General features: G+C 46.6%; 1 protein-coding gene across 8 annotated transcripts in view; it reads left to right on the forward strand.

Moving 5' to 3' along the window:
• The first annotated feature begins 5,402 nt into the window (after window positions 1–5,402).
• The window catches only part of LOC137482845 (gamma-aminobutyric acid receptor subunit pi-like), a 29,867-nt gene continuing 12,588 nt past the window's right edge, over window positions 5,403–22,681 (forward strand). For 2 of the 8 annotated variants that reach the window (XM_068205430.1, XM_068205431.1), the window contains exons 1-5: window positions 13,057–14,312; window positions 15,639–15,748; window positions 18,651–18,718; window positions 20,398–20,615; window positions 21,449–21,531. In XM_068205430.1, the coding sequence (XP_068061531.1) occupies window positions 14,257–14,312; window positions 15,639–15,748; window positions 18,651–18,718; window positions 20,398–20,615; window positions 21,449–21,531 (535 nt within the window). In that variant the 5' untranslated portion in view covers window positions 13,057–14,256. Of the gene's footprint in view, window positions 6,712–6,797; window positions 7,549–13,047; window positions 14,313–15,638; window positions 15,749–18,193; window positions 18,268–18,649; window positions 18,719–20,397; window positions 20,616–21,448; window positions 21,532–22,681 lie in introns of those variants that run through there. The other 6 variants (XM_068205426.1, XM_068205425.1, XM_068205427.1 and 3 more) reach the window with 6 other exon arrangements.

Below are 22,681 nucleotides of genomic sequence, written 5' to 3' on the forward strand. Positions count from 1 at the left end.
CCAGCTGCTGTCAGGCAAAGCAGGCTTGGGCTCAAAGCACGTGCGTAGGCTTTTGTTTGCTTTTTGGCTGAGATTTGTTCAAGTGGCTGGTGTTGCCTCAGTTACTGCTGTGATATATTGGACAGCTCTGGTTTTATTCTGAGCCCATCACTATTGCAGTCTGAGCATCTTGTCCTGTTGCTTCAGGGGTCCAGGGCATTGCACCTGATGGATGGAGGGACAGTGGGGAGGGAGCAACTCTGCACTGGCCCAGGGGGTATCTCTCACTCTGGAGTACAGTGGGGGAGCCTCAGGCATGTGCCACAGTTCAGCGCATACAACGTTACTTTTGAATCCAATAATAGCCTTTTTTTTTTTTTTTTTTTTAACTGAGACATTAATCCTGTAACCTTTGCTTAACCATGCAGGTCCAGCAAACTGGAAAGGGAGGAGGCCCGAACATGTTGGCACATGAAGTCCTTTCAGCACATCAGATCTGCACTGTGTGGGAAAAGGCATGGGAGCTGCAGGAGCAGAAATTCTGTGTGATGGAGAGCTGGTGATGGACCCACCCCTGCTGCTTGGCCAGGAGAGGCTTGTAATGAACAAAGTTTCCAGGTGTTCCCCAGAGACACGGGCAGGGCCTTCCTAATCCCCTTGGCAACACTGGAATGACTGCTGGCTCTAGCTGACTACCGATATTGAAATGTTAATTAGCTAATTGCTCTGTTTGTTTTCTCTAAACTACCTAGAGATAACCGGCCTCCCCCCACCACACCGACATTCTGGGACTGAAATGCAAATAAGAAAAGCCCCTGGGATCATGGGAGTATTTTTTGGGGATTAAAAACACCCCTAAATAGAGAACTAAACACAGTAGAGGGGCCTAGACAAATGCCCTAGCCGAGGAAGAGGTAAACACATTCCCTGATCAACTTTTACCCGTCACCATCACCTAAAAAACACTTGACTAGAGTAGGCTGGGAGAAGGGGAAGATGGAGAGACAGAGCCCTCTGGGGCTGCCACCAGGGAAGGAGCGGGGACAGCTGTTGTACTGGACTTCAGCAACAGACCGCACTCCATGCCTCCTCACCCTTTGGCCATCGGTTGTGCCACAGGGAAGAAGAAGAGACTGCCGTTGCTCTGGACGTCAGTGACAGACCCTGCATGCCTCCTTCCTTCCAGCCACCTGGGAAAGCTACAACAACAGGGGCTCCATACTGGCCCCCTGCCCAGCTGATCTTATTAATAAAGAGCTGAACATTAATAAAGGCATTAGCCCTGTTCATTTCAAGGCTGGTTGTCTATGAACAGGACCCCTGTCCCCATCACCCTCCAGGAGGTTGAAAGTAATGAACTGACAATCTCCACAGCCCCAGTGGATGTGGTTATTTTGAGCCTGTTCTGTTAAAACTTCCCTTGTTGTCTCGCAGAGGAAAAGTCTCTCTTTCTCTATCTGTTCTTATAGAGACTGGGAATTGCTGTGGGGCTCTGTCTGGAAGTCCCCACCGCAGGAAGGTGCCTCCTGAGCACAGGGTGAGTTGTCACATTGCCTAGGACATTCTCCTGGGGACTCACCTGCAATTCTGTCCGTGTGCACAGCAGCCTGTGAGGAGCTTGGAGGGTATGGGGTGATCCACACTCTTTGTTCAGGACAAGGGCTTCTGCAAGGGGTGAACAGGGCTCCTGGTGGTGGGGAGAGGGGGATGTTTCCTTTAGAACCTGGGACACTTCCAAAGTTTCTTGTTGGGATTTACACCCACAGCCAGCAGCCATGAAACTGAGAAGGGGAACAGCACCAGTGCAGAGTTCTCCTCGCAGGAATCTGCTCTGCTGTGCAGTCTGGCTGCAGGAGATGGACCTGGACGGTCACTGCTCTCACCCAGATAACAAAGCACCAGAATGAGCCTGAACTCTCCTGCAGCTGTGACCTCCCTTCCCTGCAGCAGTCGGGACATATACAAATCCAGCCCTAGTTCCCTCTGCCTCGACTGGTGGAGCACACCAGGGATACACTGCCCCAGCGTTTTAGAGTCTGTGTTTGCACTTTACATTGCAGAGGAGCGAATACACTGATGTTGTGAGGGATGCAGGGGAAGGGCCCACTGCTAGTAATGTCCAGTCACCTTGTTGTTAAAATGTATGTGAAATGTTAGTGCTGATCCAGGATTTTCCAGAAGAAAAATAAGTTATTGAAAAATGCTGATTTAAAAAAAAAAATCCAAGATTGATTTTACAATCCCAGGGTTAAATTGAATTTGTTGACATTTTCACAGAAACTGATCCAACCTTTGTGTTCTAATTAACTTATTGATTTACTTATAAATCAATATAAATTGAAAATATATAACAGCATAAATATACACAAAGATAAATGTCAGCACAATGTTTTCTGTCTGAACAAATCTTCTAAATTTTAGAGAACTCAGAACACAAAGAATTACCAAAACCTTCTTTTCTTCACACAGCTCAAGCTGTTATGGAAGAGCAATTGTCACCAACCAGTTATAACTAAGAAGAATAATACCCATTGTGGTGGGTGAGCATTGACAGGTGGGAAGCACACGGTCTGTGCTGTAACTGATAATGAGGAAAACATTTTGGAAAAGCCTATCTATGTGTAAGACAAACTGAGTTGCAAAAATACTTCTAATTTTTTCTTAATTTTTGTTTCAGACTTTTTAAAATTTATCTCACTTTATTTGCCTTATTTTATTTTGCACTAAGCTGTGATATCATAATGTTTAGATCTTGAAGAACATCTACTACAAACAAGTTACTGAATTGCTTTTGGTTCATTTGGTATTCAAATGATCGAGCTATGCACAAATGAGATACTTTGAAAGGCAAGGAAGGTAAGAGATTTCTATCCCAGCAATACTTTTTAGTGATTTCACCAATGAAATAAAATTAGCAGAATATGAATGGTTTTAGTTTCTGTCCTGTTCTAGCAGTGAATATTTAGTGCATGTCATAAATAAAAAATGGGAATATATGTTGTCGGTTTTAACAGCTTCGAAGTATACAAAAAGCAGAATTTCAGGACTTAAAAATTCCCTTTTCTGAGGGCACATTAATCCCTATTTGGACCAGAAATCATGTTCCAACCTGTGAAAAGGATATTCCAGGGATTAAGTGGCCCTGCTCAGCACGGCCAAGAGACATCACTGCAGAAATGGGTATGACATTGCAGAGACCTGCAGATAGTTTTAGATACAATAAAAGTCATATTTGAAGGCAGCCTGTTCCTTTACTGCAGCTTTACTCTGAGTTTGGTACGAATTTGCAGTACTTGGGCGAGCTCTGTGCTGACACTGTGGGAGCACCTGGCCAGCTCCTGTGTCCCCAGAGCCCCAGCAAGGCCTGGAGGAGCTGCCTGTTCTTGGTGGAGCTGAATGGAGCCAGAGAACTGGAGAGAAAATTTTGACAGCTAGGAACAAAGGTAGTGTTTCACAGACTGGATGAGTCCCTGTGCATTAGCAGTGCCTTTCCTTCAAGAATGAGTCCATGGAGTGAGGAGATGCCTTGTTGTAGGCATCTCCTTGTTTGGAGAAAGTCAACAGTAGTGTGCTGGAGCTGCCCTGGGAGAAGAGCCAGAGGTGTCTCATGCCATTGACACAGTCTGGAAGGGATGGACAAAACCCTACCTGGGTATGTGTTAGTAGACAGAACACAAAAATGTGACAAACCTAGTCAAACCTGCTCCCTGTGCTGGGAGTTTTGGAGATTTTTTTTCAGTTGGCAAAGAAGGGGCAATAATAGTGTTTGGCTGGTCGGTCTTCTGTGGTTGTGCTTTCCAGATATTCTGTGTTCTGCTCTGTGGGCACCTAGTCCCTGGCTCTGCAAGTTTCTTCCTTGTTCCCAATGAGGAGTAGCACTGCAGCTCTCAATCCCTCAGTTTCCACCCACCACACAGGCAGAGTTGGGAATTAAGCCAGGGGACAGCTGGCACTCAGGTATTGGGATACTGACATGGGAACAAGCAAATGCTCTGAGGCTTTCATGGGGAATAGGCTGTACCCACCCCGTGGCTCGAGACACCTCTGAGTGCGCCCTACTCCCTGCATGGAGCTGGACAAAACAGCCAGTGTTGTCAGCATGTGTGGAACCGATGGATGTGTGTGGATGTGTATGGATGTACGGATTTGTATGGATGCGTATGGATGTGTACAGATGTACGGATGTGTATGGACGCGTACCGATGCATATGGATGTGCATGGATGTGTACGGATGTGTATGGATGTGTACAGATGTGTGTGGATGTGTATGGATGTGTAGGCATGTACAGATGTGTACAGATGTGTGTGGATGTATGCTGATGTGTACGGATGTACAGATGTGTACAGATGTGTACAGATGTACGGATGTGTGTGGATGTGTACGGTTGTGTATGGATGTGCATGGATGTGTATGGATGTGCATGTATGTGTACAGATGTACAGATGTGTATGGATGTGTACAGATGTGTGTGGATGTATGGATGTGTACGGATGTGTGTGGATGTATGGATGTGTACAGAAGTACAGATGTGTACAGATGTATGTGGATGTGTATGGATGTGTATGGATGTGTGTGGATGTGTGTGGATGTGTACAGATGTGTACAGATGTACGGATGTGTGTGAATGTGTGTGAATGTGTGTGAATGTGATGTGGATGTGTAGGATGTGTGTGGATGTGTATGGATGTGTACGTATGTACAGATGTGTACAGATGTGTACAGATGTACGGATGTGTATGAATGTGTACGGTTGTGTATGGATGTGCATGGATGTGTATGGATGTGCATGATGTGTGTGGATGTATGGATGTGTACAGAAGTACAGATGTGTACAGATGTGTGTGGATGTGTATGGATGTGTGTGGATGTGTGTGGATGTGTACAGATGTACAGATGTGTACAAATGTGTATGGATGTATGGATGTGTATGGATGTGTTTAGATGTGTATCAATGTGTGTGGATGTGTACAGATGTGTACAGATGTGTACAGATGTATGGATGTGTGTGGATGTGTGTGGATGTGTACAGAAGTACAGATGTGTACGGATGTGTGTGGATGTGTATGGATGTGTACGGATGTACAGATGTGTGTGGATGTGTACAGATGTACAGATGTGTATGGATGTGTACAGATGTGTGTGGATGCGTATGGATGCGTATGGATGTGTGTGGATGTGTATGATGTGTACGGATGTGTACGGATGTACAGATGTGTACAGATGTGTACGGATGTACGGATTTGTATGGATGTGTATGGATGTACAGATGTGTAGGATGTACGGATGTGCGTGGATGTGTACAGATGTGTACAAATGTGTATGGATGTTTGTAGCATAAGGATAATGTCACACATTGTGCAGATTCTGTTGTCACAGGCTATACAAGCTGTTACAAGACATTTGAGGATGAAAGGGTTTGGATTCGTACAGGAGTCTCCAGTGAAAGTGTTTTGCTGCTGTAGAGCAGATGCTGATCATGCCCTGATCAGTCCCTGCCTGGCAAACAGAAAACAAAAGGCTGTGTATTTGCTCAGAACTCCTCAAAAATTAATCCAATGCAACTAGAAAAAATGTGGTGGTAAGTCCCCTTTAATTAATCTTTATTAGACTTACATTTTCCCTTGCAAATGTGACATGGCATCAGGTGTGTGTCTCGAGATTGTGTTTTTCAGGACATCACAGGGAGGAATGCTTTGTTCCCAAAGTGGCCCTCAATTTTCCCAAAACATGTTCAGTGGATGAGCCTTGCAGAGACCAAGTTGTCCCCAGCCAGAGTGGCATCTGAGCCATGAGGACAGCTGAGGACACTGCTGTCACTTGTCATTCCACCGTGTGACACAGCCCAGCATCTCTGGATGTGAGCACAGGTCACCAGGGTTGCCAGACCAGAACCAAACCTGCACAGCAGTTTTGGAGGGCTGCAGCTTCTCCCCTCAGCCATTGTTATGTGAGTGCTGACTGGCTGCATGTGGCACAGAGGCAAACTATAAATAAGTGCATGAGGTATTCCTTCCCTCTGATAACAAGGCCAGAACAGCACATCAGCTTTATTCCTTCTCGTACCAATCTCCCAGTTCACTGGCAGGCAGAGATATGGCCCTGGCATACAAAAATTCCCTGTGATAATCGTACCAAGGCTTTGCCAGGGCACTGGTGGTCCCCACGGTGGGGACATACTGGTCAGTACCTTTCCAGATGACACAAAGCTTCCTCAGGGGTGTGTGATGATGTAGCATGACCACAGATGTAGCAATAAATAGGCTACAGGGCCTTTAAGGACACAGACATTTTCTCCCTGTCAGATAATTATCAGTCTCATACCCAAGGGCACATACTCCATCAGCTCACAAGTGTTTCTATGTTTTTTGGTTACTTTATTTGTGCCAGGTCTGGTGGTGCTTTATACTGTAAAAAACATAAACTAAATAATCATGAGGGGAAATGTCAGATCTTTTCCTCCATTTTTATGGATTCCTTTTTGGTTTGGTGTGTGCATTCACAGGCAGACAGGTCAAGATCAAGATCGAGGATTACCCTGAGAAGGAGAGTCCTGAAACCTGCTGTATCGCAGATGCCAAAGGAGCATCAGTCTGGCTCCAGCCCAGAGCCTGTGGGGGGCTGACTCCAGCTCCTCACACACAGTGGGCAGGGATTCTTGCAGGTAGCACCTGCTGAACTGTGGGGAAATGATGTAAAGACTTTTTCTGTCCTTTGAGATGCAAACCTGAAGGTAAGTCTGCAGTGATTTGGTTTTATCCCTTTAAAATATTTTCAGAGTTTTTTGGGAAACTTCTCCCCTTTTCCTTATTTCCACAGTGTTCAAAACAATCTACTCCAAAGTAAACGTTTCAGTGAATGCTTCAGTAAAATGAAAGGTGTGTTTTGTGATACCATTCACAGCTTTGAAGACCTCTGAGTTTATACCCTCAAAAGCAAGTGCAGCAGTGTTTTTTGTTCAGGCTATTTACACCCCATCAGAGCTCAGAGCTGAGTTAATGTTTCACCTCAGGCTGCAATAAATTAGATGAAACAGTATTTCCTCATTCCCAGAGTTACCCTTTTACTTCGTCTGCACTGCTCCGTTTGCTGATACAGGAAAAAAACATTGCTTAATCCCTTTTAACAACTGTTGAGACTATTTTTAAACACAAAATATGTTTCTGTACTGCACTGTCTTTTGCTGAGGAATTTTTAAGACTACCACGCCTCAACCCATGCTAAGTAATGAGAGCTGTCTTCCTTCTGGCAAACCTACCAGCACTGTTTGATAAGTTTAGAAAGATAAACCCATGTGAACCTCGATGATTTTTCCACCTCATTTTGTTTCACCCAAAAGCAGGAAAGGCTTGCTCCTTGGACATTATTTCTGGAAATTCTGAAGTGTTCTCTGGGGAAGCTTTTCGAAGAGGTCCTTACCAGTGGAGATAGCACACACACCTGGCAGCTGACAAACCTGTGCCTGAGGGACTCTGCCAAGGAGCAGCTCCCACGCCTGCCATGCTGGAGCTCCTGGGGAAGCACCATGGGACCAGTGCTCAGCTGTAACAGCAGAGGACAAGAGCTTCAGGTGAGATATTTATCTGCTCTTTCACTCCACTGCTGGGTGCACACATATCCCACATGAATAACACGAAGCCACGGTATTCCACTGGCCAGAGCTCCTCAGCAAGAATTCTTATTCTCAGATAGTGAAAATAATAATAGGAAGTGTTGTCCTATAATCAACATCCAGTTACCTCAACAGCAAAACACTGGGATGCGTCTGTGTCTGCACTCTGTGACTGTTCAGGACAAAATGAGAATCCAAAAGATTTTGAATTGGGTATATTGCTGCAGTGCTTGGAGAGATGCTGAGAGCTGTGGGGTTCCCTGCTGCACCCTTATCTCCCAAGGCACTGTGGCTGTTGAGTGGAGATACTGCTGTGCCCCTGGGATGGATCCCACTGGTCAGTGCCATCTCATTTGCAGAGCAGCATAAAGCAATCATGGATTAATTTAAAGTGCTTTGGGATTTTTTTCCTTAAAGTATTCCTCACCCCTCTCTTGACAGAACAATATAGGCCTAGGTCCTTTGGGAGGAAAGTTAAACTAAAAGAAAACCTTTAATTAAGCTTTTTTGATGTTTATGGTGTTCAGAACAGCTCCAAATACCAGGGTCTATCAGTAGAGATAATTTTCTCTCTCTTGAACATGAAAACTAGAAACTAGTACTTACTGCTGCTCATTTAATGAGTACATCTTGATCTGATTTGTTGTCTCTGAGTGTATTTCATCCTATTAATATAAAAGTACACAACTATTTTCAATAAATCCTAATCTGGTGTAGTTAAAATTGACAGCCAAAGTCACTTGTATGGATGGAATATTTATTTAACAAGTTAGGGAGCAAAAAGTAATGACGTCATATCAGCTTTGGCCAAAGATAAAACCACAACTGTGCATTTATCTGAGATAATAACAGAAAGCTGAGCACTTAAAACTGTGTGTCCAATTAATTGTCAGTTCCCAAACTCATTCCTGTATCTGATAAGAGGTTACACCAACCTTCTTTTACATTTAAATTGTGTTCTTTGTCTTTAAAGTGGAGTTAAAATCATGAACACTAGGTGCTGATGTGCACACAGATAAAATGTTTACAGGTTGTCATAGGCAACGTCATAATGGAAATAATTAAATGGGGTTACAGATTGAAAAAAAAACATCCCCAGTATCAGTCCAGAATTTTTGCTCTTACTTGAAATGTAGTTCTGGTTCTGCTATGAGCATCACTGGCACGTGGGCCCTGTTCAGATCACAGCAGGTTTGCTGATTTCGCTGTGGGCACTGCACATTTCTTAAAGAGCAGCTGGAACCTGCAGGGCATTCACAGCAGGATCTGCCTCCCCGTGGGTAGTGGCCGGTGTTGGGGGGTGCTGCAGAGTGCTGGGCACCCAGGGGCTCTGAGGGGTACCCAGGGGCTCTGAGGGGCTCAGGGCTGCCCATGGCTGCTCCTCAGACACAGCAGCTGAGGGCACCCCCAGCCCTGCTCCCCTGTGCTGGGCCACCTGGCCCCCGCTCTGCCCTTCCATGAGCAGTGAGGCTGGCACTTGAGGCACAGGGACAGGGCTGTATTTGTGTTTTTAAATTGTGGGGAGAAACAATTCCCGTGCTGGATCTATGATGTAAATAACAGGACAAAATACAGCCCCACTAATGGCATCTCCCATAGCTGGGGGGCTCGAGCTGTGGTAGGAACCTGCTGCATCACAGTCCCTTTTACAGAGCAGGAGGAAAGAGCAGAGATGATGTGGGATGGGGCTGGGCTTGAGGGCACTGGTGTGTGGGAGGGGAGGGGAGGGAGGGGAGGGGAGGGGAGGGGAGGGGAGGGGAGGGGAGGGGAGGGGAGGGGAGGGGAGGGGAGGGGAGGGGAGGGGAGGGGAGGGGAGGGGAGGGGAGGGAAGGGAAGGGAAGGGAAGGGAAGGGAAGGGAAGGGAAGGGAAGGGAAGGGAAGGGAAGGGAAGGGAAGGGAAGGGAAGGGAAGGGAAGGGAAGGGAAGGGAAGGGAAGGGAAGGGAAGGGAAGGGAAGGGAAGGGAAGGGAAGGGAAGGGAAGGGAAGGGAAGGGAAGGGAAGGGAAGGGAAGGGAAGGGAAGGGTCACTACCTGGATTTATATATTCCTTGGCAAAGGCCTCAGCCAGTGGGGATGGCTGAGCAGTACTGCAGCCTGGGACCAGGGCCATGGGTGGGAAAGCACTGACTAAAAGTGGTTCCTGTGCAGTCTGAGTCTGGTTTGAGGTCTGTGTTTGCTTTATCATTTCACCCAAAAAAATGCATACTGGTAAAGACTGAGTAGTTTCTTTTCTGTTACTGTAGACACTGTTGTCAAGTTACAGAGTTCAATGTAAATAAGTCTAGAGTATAAAACAGCATTTCTTTTCACAGAATGTCAGTTTTCTCCCTCCTCTTTCTAGCCTGCCTTTCAGGCATTTATTTTGGAAAATCTAGAAAGATAAGTTATGCAATGGTCTGGCTTGGCAGTCCCCTTAAAGGCTGAAGTGAGCCAGTTGTTGGGATGATATTTGTCTCCAGGTCACTGCTGATGCTGAGCCCCCATCTTGCCCTGCCTGTGCTCCTTTCTGCAGGTAGCCTTTGGCAAGAACCCTATCCTCACCTCTCCCTGTAGCACGAGTGGGTGTTGCTTCTGTTTGAAGCTGCCAGTGGCCCAGTGCAGAGCTACAGAAAATAAATGTGCTATGAACTGATTGATTTATCAGCGTTTTCTAGCCCAGCAATTAATTTGGCTCTTTGGGAGGCAGAACCAAAGCAGCAAGCAGGCTGTAAAGCCAGATCAGGGCATTCCTCTCTCCATGCTCCTGTGCTAGCACACAGAGCAGCCTATTAATAGGAATCATCTCCGCCAGGATCCCTGGTCCCAGTGAGGATCAGGCCTGGCTGCATTGTGGCAGAGACAAGCTCAGAAGCACCCGGAGACAGAGCAAGGACCCTGAGGTGCTGGGACAGGGGGTGGCAGCAGGGCTGGGACAGGGATGAGCACTGCTGCTGCTGCCCTCACACGGGGCTGCGATCTGCTGCTCGGGGCTGGCAAGATGCAGATGAAGTTTCTCAGAGCTGGTGGCCATGCCCACGTCCTGCCAGCACCAATGGGAGCAAGGCAGCAGCACAGATTGCTGGCCAGTGCCACCAGCCAGGACTCCTCCTTGTGTCCTGCAGGTGCCCTGTGCTGCAGGGATGTGCTGCTGATGGCACTGGGCACCGCTGGGTCAGAGCTGGCCTGGCCCTGAGCTGCCTTTGGAGTTTGGAGCAGACATCTGCATCTTTGCAGAACCAAAACTGCAGCCCAGAATAAGAAATGTAACAACTTTGCAGATTCTTCCTCCTCCTTTCTAAAAGGGATACCTTGAGTTTAAAACAAAGCAGTTCATTTAAACAAAAGACAAATGAATATGGCCTCCCTTGCTGTTTTGCAAGTTTAAGCACCTTATCTTTCCTCAAAGAACAGCTCTAAATAATTTTATTTGCAAGCCCTAAGCAGGAATTTGTATTCATGGTAAGACACTTATTGAGTTAATTTATTTAAGGCTGGGGCATAATTTCGAATAGTGGAAGAGTCTCTAGACCCTATGCAATTGTCTCCCTGTTAGGTCATTAACATTTAAAGGAGTTATAATATTCTGTCAATTAATCTGTGTCTTTTAGGAAGTATGTTAGCAGTTATTGACGGTCACGTGTGAAGGATTAGCTTAAATAAAGCTGGTACTTGGCAGACCAATGCCTGCCCCCGGCCAAGTCCCACACCCCAGCAGGGAGGGTCCCAAGGTCTGGGGCAGTGAATCCGAATGGAACGTGGAGAATGCGGAGGAAAATAAGGCAGTGCACATCTGGAGGGTGCTGCTGCGGTTGCTCCGCAGTGCCGGGCTCAGACAGCAGCAGCGGGAACGCTGCAGTGCCTTCGTGTGGCTGCCAGTGATGCTGCTGTCAGCATTTCTTGGAGAGGTGTGAGCCTGGTATGATCTGAGCGAGGAGCTGTTGGTACGTGTTCTGCAGAAGGCTCGTTTATCTTGACAGATAGTCTTACTGATGACATTCGAGACAAATAACTTGACCTCTGTGTACCTTAATTTCTCTGTTCTTAGAAGTTGGGCACCTTTATTATATTTCTTGAGTGATTTAAAATGAGAACTGTTCTGAATTTAAAAAAAATCATGCTTGTTTTACTACTGTATTAAATTCCATATTGCACTAAGAAACATGGTGTTGAATGGCCTTTAAAAACAGGGTAATGTGGAAACCAATCCAGATGAAACACCTTTGTGCTTATTGTAGATATTGAGTATTCATTGAGGAAAACTGAACACTGGCATGGAAGGACATGCAGCTGCAGTGCACCTTTTACTGTGCTGCATGCAAGAGCAAAATGAATGTGTTGGGTAAATGTGGGCTGTGGAGGTGCTCAGGAGGGTATGTGGCTGGTTTTCCCCAAAAACTTCCTGCAGTGAGGAGTGTTTCACTGCCCTGCAGAAATGCAGACTAAGAAGTGTAAGACGAATTACTGTATCTGAGCTGTGCTCCTCGAGGCCCCATCTCCTATATTTTTTCTTTACATGCATATCTGTCAGTATTGTCAAACCTTCAGTTAATGAGTCGCTTACAGCTCCTTTCACCTTCACTCCCTTCCTTCAGCCCTGCCAGCCCCTTTCCTGTCCTGGGCAGGTGCTGCCGTGGCAGGTGCTCAGCCAGAGTAGAGACACAATTAAACGATCCTGTCCATCACTCCTTTCCTGCTGGGAGAGGTCAGCGAGTGCCTGCTGCTTCTCCCCTCCCAGGGCAAGTAGTGACTGTGAGGGCAGGGACTGAGTGCTGAACCCCCCCAGCTGTGCCTGCCAGCACGGGGCTGCAGGGGAAACCAGTTCCCTTTGTCATGGCCATCACAGATGACCAAGGAAAGTAATCCCGAATTACCAGGGGAATTTTATTTGCACAGTTTATTTGACATTTACCTGTTACCTGGAAACTTGGAAGAAAAATTCCGACATGTTCACTGAGGATTTTGTGGCCGTGTGTTTGCTGTAGCCTCTTGGTGTATTGACTATGCCCTTGGTCACCAAAGTGTTAAAGGCTACATTTTTCTGTGAAAATGAAACCCTTTACTGGACAGAGAAACATAAATACACAACCTTATTACAATTTCTTCCCATTACTGGTAACCTCTGATGAAAGCTCCTGCCCTATAACAGCAGAATTGCCATTGTATTAACTGACACATTGAGCAGTGAAGAAGTACTGTGGTTATATTCAGCTCTGGGCACTAGTGTCACCTTTCTCTTGACCCGGAGTACTTACCACTTCTCTGCCTCCCAGTCTTTGGTATATTTATTGTCTTCACACTTTGCAAAACAGGGGATATTCATTAGGGATGCTCATAAGAGGTTCCTCAGCTGAAATTCATGAAGTCTCATACTTTAACTGACGTCTGATTCCTAAAATTAACTTCTTTCCACAAGTTTTTTAAACAACCTCGACCAATCTTCCTTCTTTTCAATCAAAATTGTGCTCTAGCATGGCTGTGAATAGGTAAATGATTCTCTCTCTGGTCGTGCATCCTCACAATTTAGTGAGGAGCCCTTGAGAGAATCTAGAAACATCTGAGTACCGTTTCAGAGAATGGGCTAGAAGAGCAAAGCCTTGTTGGAAATTCAGATGTTGGACTGGTATTAGAGCATATTGTGTTTTGAAAACAACCCATTCTTTCTCCAGTGAGATGCCCTGCATTCATAGTACTTTGAATGTTTGGGTGTTTTACTGGCTCAGTGTGGGCATAGTTGTTATTTCCTGGTGCTCTGCTTGTTCCATGGCACAGCACCAGAGCTGTGCATCTGGCTGAGGAGGCAGAGTGTCCTCTGGGCTGTGGGGAGCTACTACAGGAAGGATCTAACCCAAGCAGAAAACTCATGATATTTGGGTTATTATGGTGCAGCCACATTGGAAGCTGAGGGTCTAAATGCCATGTATGATGAGAGAGGTGCTAGGTCTGAAAAAAAGGTGTGTGACTGGAGCAGCACTTCCAGCAGGTAGCTGGAGATCAGAGTGGAGCAGAGCACAGCTCAGAGCTGCCACTGTGGCACCTGCTCCCAGGCCAGCACAAGCCTGAGGAATCTTGGGCCAGCAGCCAAACTTGGTTCCACTCCCAGAAAAGTCAATGAAACCCCTTTGAAGTGCAATGACCTCATGCTCTGCTGCATGCTGAGTGGCTTGCCATGTTGTTGTTAATAGCAGGGGTTTATCCTACATACAATCAATGGAGCACAGAGTTACAGCACTTCTGTGAGGCCGGGCAGGGGAGACTGGGACTAAAAGAGGCTGAAACTGCCATCTGTGGGCAGGATCACTCTTGGCTTCATAGTCTTCTCTGGGAGCTACCCACACATTTTCATATTTAATCAATCCGTTCCTGTGGTGCCATTCTCAACATCAGCTAATTGCCATCTCATACTGAGAGGAGAGGAGCTAGAATTTGTTGAGGACTTCAAGACCTGAGTTGTCACCAGGACTTTTTATGTGGTAAGTCATAGAACATGCTAAAAAATTATACTAGCCAGGAAAAAGGGCAGGAGCCACTGCGTATCAGGTATGTTAAACATCACTGTGAAGGTTCTGACTGTGCAACATTTCTTCTCCTTGTATCCTTCCCTTAAAATAATTTTTCTTAAACCACAAGACTTTGTCTTTCTTTTCTTCTTTACAGACAAGCAGAGCAAATACAGAAACAATCTCCAGACATGTTCTGCAGATATTTTTCCTTCTTCGGTCTGTGTCTTTTCCTTCCAACCCAAAGGTAAGTGTAGGGTTTGTTTTCTTTTAAAGGGAACGTTTGAATGATGTTTCACATAAGTAATGTAGGTCAAAAGGAAACTATGCTTCCAGTTATCCAGCCCATCCAAAGGTGGCAGGGTGCAGTCAGGGATGTGGTATAGGAGAAAGCAATCTGTCTAGGTCCCTAAACTACACTGCCCATTAACAGTGCAACCCCTGATTTCCTGTGCAGAACCAGCATAGGTTGTAGTTTTTTTACCAGAAATGCTTCCCACAAGGCTCCCAGCTCTGTTATTACCATCCTTGGATGTACAAGTCCCAAATTTGTTGAACATATATACTGTGAAAAACCTGATTCTGCTGTAAGATTCTGTTTAATCTAAATCTTGCAGCTCCAAGGCCCTATTAACCCAACTGTGAAGGAAACAGAAGAAAAACCCTTGGTGAGAGCTGTGAGTAACTCCATGGCTTCTTCCTGCCCAGAGCAGGGTCCTGGCCCTGGGAGCAGCAAAGGCTCTGCCTCCTACCTCCTCCTGCCCAAAGCACAAACAAACTCCTGACCCTTCACTCAGTTACACTTTTCTCAGGTGAGGCTGTGCCACCCTGTATCTTAACACTCACCTTTTACAGTCCAAACCCTGTCCCTCTCACTGTCTGTGTGAGGGCGCAGATCTGTCAGCCTCATAACACAGCTTCTGCCTTCAATGACCAGCCACAAAATGTAAATTTTGACATTGTAATCTAGAGTTGGACCCTCAGTATACCCAGCAGCTGGAGCTGCACTGCTCACAGAGCTGTGGGGGTGCCTGTGAAGTGCACAGTCCTCCACCTTTCCCCTCCACTATTACTCCTGATAGCAGCTGTAGAAGCTGACACTCACATGTTACAAGGATGAAGCTTATTTAGGGAACTAGAGATTAGAGAGGAGGAGCTGTTGGGCTGTAAGATTTGTCTCAGGTTGTCATAAATGGAAGGAAAAAAGAAAATAATATTCCTTATATAGACTGTACAAAAAGGAGTGGGAAGGGGAGATCGGGGTTTATTGCTCAGGCTTGTGATCTACAGATCTTACTTGATTTTTCTGTGTTATTTTAAGAACATTCTTAAGATACTGTGTGTTCAACCTGTAGCTATCAGCTGAGGAAATTTGCCATTTTCCCACCTCTTGAAGGTGCTAATTACTCAGCCAAGACAGCAATGTGAGCAAATGCTTGTCATTTCAATTATCTAGTTGGTTTTAATAACTATTTTATACTGTTTGTTTGTTTGAGCACAAGCTGGAAGTAGCTGCAGCTGCACACCAGATGTGCCCAGCCCAGCATGTAACAGTTGGTGTTTGTGTCCCCAGGAGCTCTCTGGGTCATGGATCCAGCTTGCATGGCAGGGGCATAACGTCCCTCCCTGGATTTGAGAACCTCACCATGGGGTACAACAAATACCTCCGGCCCTACTTTGGTGGTATGTTGGCTCCACACAAGGGAGCATTTAAAATCAGTTTATTATGCTCATGTGGAGGGGAGAGCAGGCTTTAACCTTGCTGTAGAATGCTGTAGTTTCAAAGGTTGTGTTTCTTTGAAATTAGTTGGTGTCCCAGGCTGCCCTCCTTTCTGTGCATCCACTACTGTCTTGAATAGCTGGTGCACGTATGTGTGGGGCTTGGGAACAGGTCCAGCTGTGAGGTGAAGAGCTGGGAATTTATAAACTTTAACATCTCTGTGAAAGACCTGACTAAATATTTAAAATTCTGCTCTAACTGTACAAGCTTTTGTTTAGAGCCTGACCCTTGAGATTTTTGGCTTTACTTTTGGTCATGTACAGCTATTATAGCTATTTATGCAGCTACAGAGGAACAAAGCCATTCTTCTTGCCAGGAATATTGACTTTTGACACATGCTTTCACCTCACACTGAGACACAAATCTGCTTCAAACCCTAGTGAGACACTGGGGAGTTGGGAGCAGGCAGGAATTTAGGAACTTATCTGAGGCTATTGAGCAATTTGGGTGTCAGGTCTCCCACCTTCCAGGTGAGTGCTGTCATCACACAGAGGAACAGGTTTCTCAGAATGACATTCAGAACCTGAAAAGTATCACTGAAAGTTTAAGAAACAGCAATTACCATTTTTATTTGTATTAATTTTGGTTTTGTGCCTGAACCATTAATGAAACCCTGCTTGACAGAAAAATTTCCCATCAGCTTTCACAAGGCCATGGCTATTTCCCACTGTAGACGGACCTGCTGCTGCTGGCAACCCTGAGCTGCTTCCTTTTTCTGGCCACGGTAATAAACTCCTGAGACTACAGAATTTGCCATCTTGCTCTGCCTAGAATGGCTGACCTGATGCAGGACTAGAAAAGCTCCTCTAAATCCTGTGACACCAGTGAACAGATGCTTCTCTACAACATAACAGAGATTCACTTCATCTGCAGCAAATGTTAAACAAAACCAGACAGGACTCTGGTGTGACCTCCCCCGGAGGCCAAGTCCTCACAGTTGTGTCCTGTGGTCAGTAAAAGCAGTGGGCTTGAGTCTGAATAGACAGAGATGTGAACAACAGCTGCTTTAAAAAATGCACATCTTCTGCAAATGAAATATATTTATGAACCGTTTAAAACAAACAATCAAAGCCAAAGCCACCTGGAAAGAGTTTCAGAAATTGTGTCCATTGGTCATTCCTCACTGTGATTCATATGATGAACAGGAGTTTCAGCAGTTAAACGAGGAAAGGCACAGCTGTGTTGTCACACAGGCAGAGAGGGCTGTGCTGGAAAGTGTCGAGCTGCGCTCGGAGCACCGTGATCCCCCGGCATCAGCGGAGCCCGGCCTGGCGTGGGGTCTTCATGTCCCCGTGTCTCTGTGTCGTCCTGTCCCTGGGTCCCCGTGTTACTCTGTCCCTGTGTCTCTCTGTCCCCCTGTCCCCATGTCTCTGTGTCCCCATGTCCGCCTGTCCCCATGTACCCCTGTCCCCATGTCTCTGTGTCGCCCTGTCCCTGGGTCCCTGTGCCCCCCTGTCCCTGTGCTCCCTGTCCCCCTGTCCCTGAGCCCCCATCCCCATGCCCCGTGTCCCCATGTCCCCTGTGTCCCCCTGTCCCTGTGTCCCCCTGTCCCTGTGTCCCCCTGTCCCCATGTCCCCCTAATCCCCGTGTCTCTCTGTCCCTGTGTCCCCCTGTCCCCGTGTCTCCCTGTCCCCATGTCCCCGTGTCCCCGTGTCCCCATGTCCCCCTTTCCCCGTGTCCCCGTGACTCTGTGTCCCTCTGTCCCCGTGTCCCCCTGTCTCCGTGTCCCCCTGTCCCCCTGTCCCCGTGCCCTCTGTCCCCCTGTCCCCCTGTCCCCGTGCCCCCTGTCCCCTCCTCCCTGTCCGTGTCCCCGTGCCTCTCTGTCCCCATGTCCCCATGTCCTCCTGTCCCCCGTATCCCCCCTCCCCGTGTCCCTCTGTCCCCATGTCCACGTGTCCCCCGTCCCTGTGTCCTCCTATCCCCGTGTCTCCCTGTCCCCGTGTCTCTCTGTCCCCATGTCCCCCTGTCCCCGTGCCCCCGTTCCCGTGTCCCCGTGTCTCTCTGTCCCTGAGTCCCCCTATCCCTGTGTCCCCCTGTCCCCCTGTCCCACTGTCCCTGTGTCCCCATGTCCTCGTGTCCCTCTGTCCCCGTGCCCCTGTCCTCGTGTCCCCGTGTCTCTCTGTCCCTGAGTCCCCCTGTCCCCGTGTCCCCCTCTCCCCGTGTCCCCTATGTCCCCGTGTGCCCGTGTCCCGGGCGGGGCTGCCCTCTCGAGGCGGCTCCCGGCGCTCGCGGCTCGGGGCTAGCTCTCGGTTCGCGGATGTCTCTCGGGTGGGAGCTGGAACCGGGCAGAGGCCGCTGTTCCTCCGCATTTCAGGAGTGCCTGTTCTCGGCAATCAGGGACATTCTCTCCTCTCGGTGGCTCCTCCCCAGGAACCGGGGCTGCCCAGCGCTCCCTGAGATGTGGGAAGTGCTCTGTGCAGAGGTTCCTGGCCTGGCTGCTCCGTGCCTGCTGTGGGCTGGGATCAAGGGACAAAATGGCCCTGGCTGCCTGTCCAATGGCAAATGTCACTGAAATGCTGTTGATCTAAACTGCTGAGCTTTGCAGCCTGTGCTAATGTGTATTTGTCCCCTGCTACCATCACCAAACACAGGACTCCAGCTCCCTAACAGTGACAATTGCATTTCGGATCATACAATTTGTGAGCCTAATGCTCTGAAACTGTATCTGACCCTCTGGGCCTCTGCAGTTTTAGTGGCAGTGAGTGAGGCTGAGGACAGTGCCCACCCTGCACAGCATCCTGAGTGGCTTTACTGTGCCCTCCACACTTCCCTTCTCTCTGCTGAATCATTTCATTCCCTCTGCAGGAGAACCTGTACAAATTGCAATGAGTCTGGACATCACAAGTATTTCTAGTATATCTGAGAGTGACATGGTAAGTAAAAAAACTTTTATTTTACAAGATAAGGTTAGGATATGCCTGAGAGGCTTCCCATGTATTCCTGTGTGTCCAGCACAGAAATGGTAATTTTGAAACTGCTTTGCTGTTCGGGCGCTATTGACCACTTTCAGCAGTGGGATAAATACAGAGCTCATTTATGACTGCAGACTGTTGTCCTGGTTTAGGGCAAATTTGGGAGGAAACTCCCAAAGGGGTTCCTCTAGAAAGCAGATTCAGGTGGCCTCTCCCCCAACTGGTTCAGGAAAATACTTACTTGGAGAGAAGCGGAAAAACCTGGTTATTTAATAAGCAAAGTATTCGCAAGCTTAAAAAATGAATACTATTAAACAATAAAGCCTCTCGCTGTTCTGAAGAAATGGCAAATTCAGAAAGTCCTTTTTACGGGCTGTAGCTTGTCTCACTCAGTCTGTTATCAGTCCCTTTGGCACTGGAATGCTGTGTCCTGGCACTGGTGGGCCACAAATGTGAGCTCCTGGTGTTTTTCTGGGTTTTCAGTCCAGAGCAGGTTTGAACAGTTCCAAGAAAAAGAAAAAAAAAATACAGTCCAGGGAACTTCTCTGCCTCAGCTAGCTAAAAAAACTAACTAAAAGCAAAGGAGAGCTCTGTCCTGCTGTCTGTCAGTGCTGCAAACAACAGTCTGTGAGAAGGAATGCAGGGAGCAAGTGCAGTTTCTGAAAACAAACTGTGCACTTCTTTTCCCCCCCTTCACTTTCATATCTCATCTTAAAGGTGCAGAAGTTAATATCCTGCATAAAGAAAACAAACAATTGGGAATACAAGCCTCATATAGTCTCCCTAAGACAACTGTGTAGATGCCATAGTAATGTGGGCTTACAAGAAAAAAGAAGTGGTTCCAAAAGTCCTACTGGTCAAAAACTCAGCACCTTCTGGAAATCAGACCCTGTGGAAATAGAAAAAATCAATCCTGTGTGGCATCCCTTGTGAGGAAGAAAGTTGAGTAGTCCAGCAGTGCCTGTGGTGTCCAAAGGCTCAGCAAAGCATCAGCTTCAGAGTTGAGTGGGTGCTGCTTGTTCTTTTTTGGTGGGGCACTGTGAGAATGCTCCATTCAATGCTGCTGGTCGATTTTGGCAGGCCAAACTCAAGTTAGTCCCAGTGTTCTTAGATTCAAAATTCCTATTAAAATAGAAGGCACAAGTTTTCTTTTTTTACTTGTTTGGGTTTTTTTTTAAGATATATATTTTTTTCCCCTGACATAACAGGTTGGATTCACTTACCTTTATTCTCCAAAGTGCCTCTTTGATGGCCAGATTTATAGTACATGTGGAGTTTCCCAGCTCTAAGCAATGACTGATCTGTAATGCCAATGACTTGTGGGATGGCCTCAAGTGTGTGCTTCCCATCTGTTCTCTTACTTGCAAAATGGGCACAAAAGCATCAGTTATAATAACTGCTCATTAAAAATATAAAGTACTGTTAAGTATAATCTTTAGTCCTCAAACTCCACACCTTAGAGTGGAAATGTATTAGAAATATTACAGAGTGAATAAAACTGTGATGAAAGTGAAGCTTGAAGCTTGGCTGTGATAGGTTGAATAAGGATGTGTTCAGTCTCTCGTCACACATGTGGTGTGCCCCAGCTGTGTCATGCAAGTGCCCGGACATGCATCCCCAGCCTCTGCTCTGTTTCACAGGATTACACAGCCACCATCTCCCTGCGGCAGCGCTGGACAGACCCTCGGCTGGTCTTCCATGGCAACAAGAGCTTCACGCTGGATGCTCGCCTGGTGGAGTTGCTCTGGGTGCCAGACACCTACATCGTGGAGTCAAAAAGGTCCTTCCTGCACGACGTCACCGTGGGCAACCGCCTCGTCAGGCTGTTCTCTAATGGCACTGTCTTGTATGCCTTAAGGTACAGAGACCTCTGGCTTTGCTGCTGCGGGCTCACAATGGATTTCCAGAATTACTCTGGACAGGAGCAGGTACCAGCTATCACAGGCCATGAGTTTGGGGTCAACAAGCCAGCTGTGATCGTTCTCTGCTGATCCATTTCTCCCTGTTCTGGCTTCTGGAAATGCCAGTCAAGGATCAGGATCCCCCATCACGATATATGCTGTGTCCTGAAGCCTGCTCAGAAAGCTCACGAGTTTAGGTGTCACCGAGGAAAAATCCAGTCAGAAGAGAGCAGGGGAGGAATGGAAAGAGGACATCACAAAGTAAAAGTTCAACTGATAGTGGGAAACCATTTGCTTATCCAGTGCCATGTAGTGATGACTTCTGTTTTTTACCAAGAATTGTATTTGTCTGTGAACTGCAGGAAGGTGCACAGCATTTGAGTTAGCAATTCCTACAGTGCTCTCCTTAGCTTGCATTAACTGGGTCCCAGTTACTTCAGCTGCAGAGTAAAACTCACCTTCCTCCACATCAGAGAAAGCCAGAGTACATGTGCAGTTAGTCACTGCACCTCATGTTGCAAGTGCTGACTCCTTAAGATGAGCAAATTGTAGCAATGGGGAAAAATGTGAATCTGTATTCTATATCCCATCAGATCAACACAAAATTCCTCCTTGGGCTACATTTTCATTGGTGTGGCCGCTGAGAGTGCTTGTTCTTGAGGGTACTCAGTTAATTCATATCATAGGTCCAATAATCTAACTCTGCTCTCTAGAGCAGAGCTTTGTGATTCAGTTTCCTGTGTAAAACATGCTTTTATTGCAATTTTCAGAGTTCTTTCTCTTTCTACAGAATCACTACTACTGTTGCCTGTAACATGGACCTCTCAAAATACCCTATGGACACACAAACATGCCGATTGCAGCTAGAAAGCTGTAAGTATAATGTTCCAGGAAACTCTAAATTTGTTTATTCATAAGTAACTACACATCTTGAACATTTGGATTAAGCACAGTGGCTTTCTGGATTAGATTTTTATTCCTGCAAATTATAATGTCCAAAAGAAAACAACTTCTGTGTCATCATTCTTCAAATATTTGCGTTGTAATCCACAGCCCAGAGAATTCCTGTCACCATGCAGTTTATGAAAAAAAGTGGTAATAAAGAATATTTATTAAAGTGTAGATAATTCAGTCTTGCAGAGAAAGGATGAAGTAATGGTGGTTGGTTTTCAAAATTCATGTTCTTTTGGACACACAGCTTCTTCAAAACTAACTTGTGGGATAAGTTTCTGTGATAGAGTACAAGAAGGAGGAATTCTCACATCTTTAGGTAACTAATGCCTGTTGCACCCCCCCAAATCCCCACTGTAAAAGGACATTGGGAAGTGTGGTTCTCACTAGAAATAGAGTTGAACATGGCTCTCAAATTCATGAGCTGAAATTAAGGCCAAACCCAGGTTTGTGATACCTGCCCCCCAACTAGGGAGGGGATACAGAGGATGGGACCCTCAACAACTGAAGATTTTCAGACTGGGAAGTCTCAAGAAGAGGAATTATCAGTGAGTTCTGCTCTCAGTTAGATTAAAAGCTCACCTATGGCAATGCTGGCTGAGAAAGACTCCAGGGCAACGTGGGCCACTGCAGGGTTGTTACCCCAAAGCTCAGCCAGCGCAGTGCTGCTGCTCCAGACCTGTGATGAGCAGGCAGCCAGCTCCTGCTGCATGACACAGATCCAAACTTCCACCATCTCAGCATGGACAAGACCAGATTTTAACTTCTGGGGTTGCAGCATGAAGCACCTAGGGAAGCACATATTATTTTCACATTGAAATCATATTAGTTCACCATGGTTAACTATATTACAAAGAATAGCTGCGGAAATAATAATGATTGGCCTCTTCTGCTAAAGTGGAGCATGTTTAGGCCTGGTTTAAAACTGATTGGGTCCTACATCATGCTCAGTTGCTGTATAATTCCAATGATATTACATACATATTGCCCACTGGAGATTTCATTAGGATAAGTGCCCAGAAATAATGCTATTTAAATATACACCAGATGAATTAACAACAATCTATCACTT

The sequence above is a fragment of the Anomalospiza imberbis genome, chromosome 15, assembly GCF_031753505.1.
Source record: "Anomalospiza imberbis isolate Cuckoo-Finch-1a 21T00152 chromosome 15, ASM3175350v1, whole genome shotgun sequence".
NCBI classification, from domain to species: Eukaryota; Metazoa; Chordata; class Aves; order Passeriformes; family Viduidae; genus Anomalospiza; species Anomalospiza imberbis.